The sequence below is a fragment of the Lepus europaeus genome, chromosome 18 (genome assembly GCF_033115175.1).
Source record: "Lepus europaeus isolate LE1 chromosome 18, mLepTim1.pri, whole genome shotgun sequence".
In the NCBI taxonomy this organism is placed as follows: domain Eukaryota; kingdom Metazoa; phylum Chordata; class Mammalia; order Lagomorpha; family Leporidae; genus Lepus; species Lepus europaeus.
This window is the reverse complement of record NC_084844.1, coordinates 56,452,879-56,462,012: the sequence shown is the minus strand read 5'-3', so window position 1 is coordinate 56,462,012 and position 9,134 is coordinate 56,452,879. Positions and strand designations below refer to the sequence as shown.

The 9,134-nt window shown below is 60.1% G+C and overlaps 1 protein-coding gene across 5 annotated transcripts in view; it reads right to left on the bottom strand.

Moving 5' to 3' along the window:
* Positions 1-44: 44 nt before the first annotated feature.
* Positions 45-9,134, bottom strand: part of ARHGAP44 (Rho GTPase activating protein 44) — a 180,501-nt gene continuing 171,411 nt past the window's right edge. For 3 of the 5 annotated variants that reach the window (XM_062175507.1, XM_062175511.1, XM_062175512.1), the window contains 3 exons: positions 7,175-7,332; positions 4,294-4,671; positions 45-1,420 (listed from right to left, as the gene is read on the bottom strand). In XM_062175507.1, the coding sequence (XP_062031491.1) occupies positions 1,281-1,420; positions 4,294-4,671; positions 7,175-7,332 (676 nt within the window). In that variant the 3' untranslated portion in view covers positions 45-1,280. Of the gene's footprint in view, positions 1,421-3,139; positions 3,192-3,443; positions 3,921-4,293; positions 4,672-7,174; positions 7,333-9,134 lie in introns of those variants that run through there. The other 2 variants (XM_062175509.1, XM_062175508.1) reach the window with 2 other exon arrangements.

Sequence of the window (9,134 nt, the reverse complement as noted above, 5' to 3'; positions counted from 1 at the left end):
TTTTGTCCATATATTTGAAGATAACTCTCACCCCCCCACCCCACCCACCCCCGGCTCTCTTACACACTGGGGATTGGCCTGCCCTCGCCAGGAAGTGAGAAAGCCGTCACATGGAAAGCCTGCGCCTCCCACCTGGAGGAGGGGACTCCACGCCGTGTCGGGGGAAAGACCTGTACGTTCAGATTCCTCGTCGTACACCTGTACATTGGTTTCAATTGAATGGCTCAAATTAAACAAATATAGATTTCATATATACAAATATTATATCATGTATAGGTATAGTATATCTATTGTAAAAGGATAAAATTTTAAACTTTTGACTGTGCATGCACGGCCCAAATCTGGTTCTCACTCCTTAATCCCAAAGTGTGAACAGGTCCCCATGCCTTCCTGGTCCTTTCTCGACCCAACCCCAGACGGGGAGGGGCTGAGCAGCTTGGGCCAGGGATGCCCTGGGTCCCTGTGCCTCTCCCGCACATGCTCTGGGTCAGAGTTATTGCTATTCACTTGTAACCTCCAGGAAACAGGCTCCAAGGCCCCCTTACCCAGGGAGCTGGGTGCCTCCAGCTGCCTGCAGGATCAGAATTCCTCAGGTGTCTAGTAATTTTTTAAGGTGCATAGGGAGCTCGCTTGGGGTCCTCCAGATATGGTCATTTGGAAACAAAAGAGGGAGTGAAGGGAGCTTTTAGTTGCACAGGTAGGGGAAAAAGAACTCGGGAAATGACTCAAACAAGTTTTGTTTTAGGCTGTTACGGTTCTGGAGCCCTCCAGTGACCAGCCCCTCTCCGAGCAGCAGGCAGAGGTCAAGGTCAGTGCCCAGGACCTGGGGAATTCCAGCTTAGTCCAGCTCTGAGCAAAGGGCTCCCCTGTTCTCCGGTCCCCTTTGTGAGGCCCCACATTCCCCCTCCCCCTGAGGGAAGGTAGCAGCCCCAGGGTCTAGCCTGGCCACTGGGCCCTCCGCTGCACCCCCCACTCCACAAAGGGCCATGCAGGTACTGCCTGGCGCGGAGGCTGAAAGTGGGTCGAAATAGGCACAAAGTCAAAAGGCAAAGGTCAAACGAAAGGCCGACGTCACCACCCGAAAGGAAACAAAACATCTGCACCAACATTGGCCGCACGCGGGCTGCAGGTCACGGCTCGCGCCCGACTCCAGCCTCGCGCCGGCAGTGCCGGGAAGAGCCGACAGGGGACTTGGCAAGCTCGGGGACGCTGCTCCTGGCGGCGTGTTTCCGGGGCCCACGTAGGTATGTACACGCATGGCGGGGACGGGCGCCGGCCACTCAGAGGGCTGTGCTCTCGGACTCCTCCTCCGAGTCCCTCTTGTCAGTCACAGAGTGTCGCCGTGCGTGCTCCAGGGGGCTCAGGCGGAGCGTGGACCCCAGCTCGATGTGGATGGACGGGATCTCGAAGTGGGTCATATCTGCAAGCGGGCAGAGAGAGTGCGCTGATCGGGGGCTCCGGCTCCCCAGGAGCCTGCTGGGGGCCGACGTGGTCAGCGTTAGGAAGCAGGGGGCTTAGAGGCCGGCCAGAGCCTGTTACCACACCGTCAGCTTGAGGCCAGAGGCTCTGCTTCTACCTGGGAGGGTGGCAGGCCCGGGGCGTCTGGGTTCGGCTGTGGTGACCTACAGGGGCTGGGCCAGGGAGCTCCTGCCCCACAGGAGCCACCCCAGACTCCAGGAGGAGGAGGCGCGGGGCCGTCTCCTTCGGGATCTACTTCGGACCGTTTAGCTCTCGTCTGCAGGGCAGGGCTGAGACGCTAGAAAGATCCCCTCGTCCCGTGACCACGAGGAGTCCTGGGGACCCTGGATTGCAGGAAACCCCACCTAGGTTCAGGCTGCAGAAGGTCATTCATCCGGGGGAGGTCAGGGAGATGGCCCCCAAGTCCCAGGGCTCAGTGGCTGCAGCCGTTAGGGCATGGCCAGGAGAGTCCAGAGCCAGCAGCTCGGGGACACGAGCACCCTGTGCCATCAGGATGCTGGGACCGGCCCTCCAGGGGTGCAGGAGGTGGACAGGGCCCTTTCCTGGGCCCCCGCTACTCCAGCCCCGCCCTGAGCCTGGCACGGAAGCAGCTCCGGGCCACTCACGGGAGCTGGGGTGTTTGGGCCAACATGTCCAGACTGCACAAGGCCATGCTGCGTGTAGACACACATGCGACACAGCCCTGAAAGACGCTCCACGGACACGGACGCTCTGGGACACAGGCCGCCTCCCTCGCCCCCTCCGGGGGTTCTCCGGATGCCACTGCCGCCAGCTCTGACCTGCTGCCACAGGAGTGGAGGTCTGTGGGGGGAAGGTGACTCCCCCGGGCCGTCTGTGCTCAGGCCTGCCTCTGCCCTTCCCTCCGGCAGGAGTGAGGCTGGGTGGGCCCGGTGGGGCAGGGTTTGCTGTCGGGTACAAGGACCAGCCTCACTGCTTGGATCCACAATGCCCTGTCTGTCAAGCTGTATGGCTGTGGCCTGGGAACGAGCCTTCCCCACTCCTGCACCTCAGCAGTGAAATGGGAGGCAGAGGAATGAGGCTGGCTGGGCCGGAGCAGTGCGGAGAGCACACCGGGCCACCCTCCTCCTGGCCTGCCCTTTCAGGGACCCCTGTGGGAGCTCTGTTTGGAGGCCTCAGGTCGGGTTGGGGTTGTCGCCGTGCTCCCCCTTCTCAGTGAGGCCAGGCCACCTCTTTACTCTGGCTGCTCTCCTGCTCTTGCCATGGCTTCACTTTCGAGCAGGAGGAGGGGCCCTACTGCTCCCAAAATATTTCACTGACAGGGACAGACTGGATGTGGCCGGCCATCCATCCGCTGCTGGGGGGTGGGGCGGGGAAGAGCTCTGAGACCCCAGGGCCTCCGGGATTTGCCAGCTGCCTCAGCCTGCAGGGAGGCCCAATGCTGGGGCGGCCCAGGGAGTGCTCCCAGCCGTGCCCTCTGCTAACGGGCTCCCCCCACCGTGCCCTCCACGTCCTAGGGACGCCGTGGAAGTGAAGAAGAGCTAAGTCTGCTGGATGTCTTCTAACGAAAGCCAAGGAAGCTGGCAAGAGTGAGGCGGCCATGCGGGTGGTCTGAGCCACATGCAGAGAGGGGGCGGGGCCGTGGGGGGCGGCCAAGGGCAGCTGGCCGGGGTGGGAGGGGGCGAGGCCGGGGCCGGCTTACCCTGAAAATCCCCCTCACACGTATCCAACACCGCGCCACTCATGTCACACAGCTGCAAGAACACAACAATAGGCTTCGGAGAAGGAACAGACACGATGCAACAGCAACGTCACAGAAACACTGCGCCAAGGGCACAGTCCCAGGCCGGCCACACCGGCCCAGAGGCCCGTGCGTGCGACAGGACGACAGCCTGCTGCTGAAGACTGTAACAACACAGGTGCCGGGGGGCACAACGGTGCCTACGCTGTGCGGCTCGGGAGCCCTGGCCTGCGGCCCTGTCCCACTCGTGGCCCCAGATCTCTCGGGCTGCTCTTTGCATGCTCCCTTCCACCTCCACCACGGTGTCCCGGGACAGTGGGCAGATGTCGGGTGTGGAAGGGGCAGTGAGCCAGCTCTGACGGGAGCTCCTGGGGCAGGTGCCCTGTCCCCTCCCATCACAGCTCGCTCAGGGATGACCAAGGCAGTGTTCACAGCAGCTGGGGCCCGGGGGGCTCCCCCCTCTCCCGTCCTGTGGCAAACACCTGCACACCCGGCTGAGCCTTTACCTAGCCTGCAAGGAGCAGAGCCCACAGGCTCTGGGCTCCAGGTTCCCCGCTACTAGCAGAGGAAAATATCCTTCTGGGAGAGAGCCAAGGTTGGGGGAGGGAGTGTGGGAGGGTCTGTTCTAGGACCCAGGATGCGTGTCCGCTCCCTCCCGGGCTGCCTCACCTGCTACTTGAGCGAACACTCCGACGGAGCCCAGCACTGCCTGTGTCCTCGAGCAAGGGAAGCACTCCGGCGACTGGCCGACGCCACAAACGTGTCCAGTGTTACCACCGTGTGTGGCCAGAGTGTCTATGGCTATCTTAACCGCTGAGTGTGTCGGCTCACTTCTGTTCTGAGACTGACCCCTCTCTGAATGTGACTCTGGAAAGATGGCAGCCGGGGCTCATCTGCCCCCAGGGAGCCCCAGCTTTGGTTCTCAGCCCCTCTCTAGGGGACACCTTGGGCCTCTCCCCTGAGTTATGGCGTCAGCTTCCTTCTGTGTCCTTCCTGAGTGAGAGTGCTCAAACACACAGAGCAGAAGCAAGGGCCCTGGGCTGCTGGCCGCCGGCACAGCCCCCCTTGGGGCACAGGGCGAGGCCCGTGACCCCGCCGCAGGCTCCGGCACTTACCTGTGGACATGCTTTCCCCGGGAGACATGCCGTCCACCATGGGGTGCTCCGTGGCCTGGGGACTGGAGGCCGAGAGGCTGGCGGCGGGGGGCTGGGGTGGCGGCAGAGTGGGCCTCTGTCGGGGCTTCGGCGTGGGCCGCGATTTGGTTAAAGTGCTTGTGAAGACCGAAGGAGAGGCCAGCGGGGCAGCTGCAGCCGGGGACAGCTGGCCAGAGGCCAAGGAGTAGCCCTGAGGGTAACTCAGTCCGTAGGGCGACGGGGTGCTCGGCGGGGTGGGAGACAGGCTGACTGGGGACGGCTGGCCGGCAGGCTGCTCCGTCACAGCCCCTGGCTGGCCGAAGGGGACCTTGGGTGGGATGGGCGCCAGCTTCTTGGAAACTGGAAGAGAAAAGCCCACACAATGGCGACAGAACATAGGGCGGTCAGACCAGGACGCCACTGCCTCGCTGGGCCACCCCATTCTACCCTCGGCCTCCTGCCAGACCGACAGCAGACCATGCAGGTGTGTTTTTATTAAAGACTTATTTACTTGAAAGAGTTACACAAAGGTAGAGAGGTCTTCCATCCGCTGGTTCATTCCCCAGATGGCCACATGGGCTGGAGCTGTGCCGATCAGGAACCAGGAGCTTCTTCCGGGTTTCCCACACAAGTGCAGGGGCCTGAGGACCTGGGTCATCTTCCACTGCTTTCCCAAGCCATAGCAGAGAGCAGGGTGGGAAATGGAGCAGCCAGGACTCAAACCAGCACCCATATGGGATGCTGGCACCTCAGGCCAGGGCTTTAACCCGTTGCGCCACAGCACTGGCCCCAGGTTTTAAAACAAACCTGGAACTCTGGGTTTGCATCTCCTTTTGCCTGATAACTCATTTCACCTCCCCTCTCCTGGACTCCAGCGATGGTCTACATGCGCACACCCAGCCGAAGGGGAGAACAGTTCCCAGTGCGAAGGGCACTCAAGGAAACTCAGCGAAGCCTAGTGAAGATGGTTCAAGTTGAAGCTGCCCCAGCACAGCCTGGGAGTCGGAGGCAATCCCTGGGAACCTGCCTCACAACGTTTGGCTCCCAGGACTGTGAAACATGGCAGGATGCTCTGCACCAAAGCTTGGAGCTCCTGTGTCCTTGAGTCAAGCGGAAAGATTTTCCATCCACAGGTGCACCCCCAAGTGGCTGCAACAGTGAGCCCTGGGCCAGGCCAAAGCCCAGGCACATTAGTAGGGAGCTGGACTGGAAGCAGAGCAGCCGGGACTTGAACCTGCACCCGTGTGGGATGCTGGCACTGCAGATGGCAGTTTAACACACTGCACCAGAGAGCCTGGCCCTCAATAGATTATCTTTGAAGAACTGCACCCTCTGCAGGGGCTGGCACTGTGGTGCACTGGATTAAGCCACCACCTGTGGCACCAGCATCCCATATGAGCACCGTTTTGAGTCCCGGCTGCTCCACTTCCTATCCAGCTCCCCGCTAATTCACCTAGGAAGGCAGATGGGGATGGCCCAAGTCCTTGGGTCCCTGCACTCACATAGGAGACCCGGAAGGAGTTCCAGGCTCCTGGCCTGGCCCTTTGGGGAGTGAATCAGTGGATGGAAGGTCTTTCTCTGTTTCTCCCTACCTGAATAAAAAAGGGTTGCAGGGGCTAGCACTGTGGCACAGCGAGTAAAGCCGCTGCCTGCAGTGCTGACATCCCATATGGCTCCTCTTCCCATCCAGCTCTCTGCTAGGGCCTGGGAAAGCAGTAGAAGATGGCCCAAGTCCTTGGGCCCCAGAGAAAGCTCCTGACTTCGGATCAGTGCAGCTCTGTCCATTGCGGCCATCTGGGGAGTGAACCAGCAGATGGAAACCCCTTCCCCATCCCACTCTCCACCCCACGCCTCTCCTCTGCGTAACTCGGGCTTTCAAGTAAAATTAAATCTTAAAAAAATTGCAGGGCTGGCACTGTGGTACAACAGGTTAAAGCCCTGGCCTGAGGTACCAGCATCCCATATAGGCGCCAGTTTTAGTCCCGGCTGCTCCTCTTCCTTTCCAGCTCCCTGCTGTGGCCTGGGAAAGCAGTAAAAGATGGCCCCAAATCCTTGGGCCCCTGCACCCACATGGGAGACCCAGAAAAAGCTCCTGGCTCCTGCCTTCAGATCAGCACAGCTCTGGCTATTGAGGCCGTCTGGAGAATAAACCAGGAATGGAAGACCCCTCTCTGTCGTTCTCAGTAACTCTTTCAAATAAATATAAATCCAAAAAACCTGCAGGCTTTTTCAAAGCCCATCACTATCCCGACCTCCTGCGCATTACTTCCCGTTTCCAGTCTGGAGATTGCAAAGCAAGCATGGAGAAGCAATCCTGACTCCCTCCTCTGTGGCACCAGGTGCGAGGCTGCCACTTGTCTGGACAGGTGGCCGCTGTGGACGACTCCACACAGCTTTTTAAATGCTGGAGGTCAGGGATAGCACTGCAGCAGAGGGTGAAGCTGTTGCCTAAAACACTGGCATCTCGTATGGGTGCCAGTTCAAGTCCGGGCTGCTCCACTTCCAATCTAGCTCCCTGTTAATGAGCTTGGGAAAGCAGCAGAAGGTGGCCCAAGTGCTTAGACCCCTGCACCCATGGGGGAAACCCAGGTGAATTGCCTGGCTCCAGCCTGTCCCAGCCCTGTGCCAGAGGTTGGGCCTGGCAAGTCCATGGGATACCTATGCTTCTCAAATGAGAACTCACCAGTGGAATCCATGCCCTTACAAGCTACCCCGTGTGATGATCCTGCTTACAGTTGGTTAACTGCCAAACACCAATGCCCTGAACCGTCCAGGGACCGCGGTTTCTGGCTGTCCACACTGATGGAAGAGCGCAGTGCTCCCTGGGCTGGAACCAACAGGAAGGCTGCAGCGATAGACGTACCTTTCCGCAGGGTGTGAGGACTCTGGTCTGCTGGCGGCTGGCTGGGGCTGGAGCCTGGTGGTCCCCCTGGCTGCGTCCCTGCACAGGTGGGCCCCTGGCCGGAGCCTGGACTCCCTTTCTGTCCAGACCCTGGAGAAAGTTCCTTGTTTTTAGACGTGCTGGAATGCAAGCACACAGGACAAGGGGACCCTGAGCTCAGGCAGTTGCAGCATGGGACGTGCCGGCTGCAGATCCACACACTCATCAGTGCCCTGCCCAGGCCTGCCCCGGCTCAGGCCTGTCTCCGTCCCTTCTCAGAGCCTGCACAGGTGCCTCTCGAGGTGACTGCCCCTTCCTGGAGCTGGGACGGCCTGGGTTCCAGCCCCCTCCCACATTTCCATCTTCTCTCCTCAAGGACACAAGCAAGGGCAAGGCAGGGTAGCCCCTGGCCATCTCCACTGTGTCCGGGTATCAACAAGGGAATCCCAGAATTCTCTAACATTCTGAGCCTGGAACACGGATGTGTTCTCATCCCGTCTATTGCTCAGCAGGCCAGAGAGGGCCACCAGGCTGCTGAGGCAGGCTCCCATTGCCCACCCTGGAGCCTCCATCACACCCGGGCAGCAGAAGGATTCTGGGGGCTCCCCAACAGCAGCCAGCAGGTGGCAGGGTTGGCACAGACCTAGACGGTGTCCCTGCATGTGGGCTGGTTCAAGCTCCAGTCGTGTAGGCTCAAGGGAGGTTGTGGCTCAGTGATACAGGAGGATCCCCCCCCCTTCCCGGCCAGGCTGTACCTCAGGCTACCTCCTAAGGGCAAAGTGCATGCTTGGAGACGCCCTGCTCAGCCCCACAGCATCGACCAGGGAGGGACCCTCTTGTGTTGCAACCTCTAGCTCGCCATCCCTGGGAGATGACCCTAACTGCTCAGTGTGCACCCCCACAGGGCTCCCTTCCAACGAAACACTGCCAGCAGGTGCCGGGGCGGGGGGGGGGGGGAGCCGCCATTCCTGCTGGGTGCCACCTGGGTCTGCATGACCTTAAGTGGTGTGGCGTGGAGCAGCCTTCCCAGGGGCTCCTTCTCTCCCTGTCCTCCCCACCTCCCAAAAAACAAGACCAACAACAACAAAACAGCCCCAGCTTATTTCTTCCCTAACTTTATCTAGGATATGAATTTGGAGGAATATCAATAGGAGTGTACCACTTGTGCCCACTGAGGTGTACAGACAAAGACTGGGAGCAGGGACAGGGCTGGGACAGCCAGCATGTCCAAAGGACAGGCGATTTTCTCCATGGAAAGGGGGAAGGAAAGAGCTGGTTTAAGGTAGTGACGCCCAATTTAGGGAGGGCACCTGTGCCTCCCCGGCTGCACCCAGGAGAATGTGCTTCCTCGGTTACACCCCCCCCCCCGGCGGGGGGGTAGTTCCACCAGGGAAAGCACCCATACTATCCACAGCAACTAAAAGAGGAACCATTTCCTTCTGCATTCTTTTAGAAACAAAGCCTTTTCCTCTCCAGGGCTGTGCAAAGACTGGACTTTTCGTTCTTTCCCAAGCTCAAGTTCACCAGGCACAGGGGCCTGAGTTCCAAACATCTACCTACCTGTCCAGCCATCTCCACACCATCATGAGTTAGGTCAAACCAGCAACCTGATAAACCCCTTCTAGGGAGGCTGCAGGCTCCTCTCCTCCTTTGGAGAGTCGAGACATGGGCCTGGGGATGTGGGGTGTGAGCTCTTCCTCTGTCCCCTCCCACTGGATCCACATTCCCCAGCACAGGGCCAAGCATCATCTCCCGAGCCTGGCTCCCCTCTCCCAGGCACAGCACAGGCGCAGTTGGCCCAGCAGGAAACGGGGGCAGGAAAATGGTTATTAGAAGACCTAGGGGCCAGCACCACGGCTCAATAGGCTAATCCTCCGCCTGCGGCACCGGCACCCTGGGTTCTAGTCCCGGTCGGGGTGCCGGATTCTGTCCCGGTTGCCCC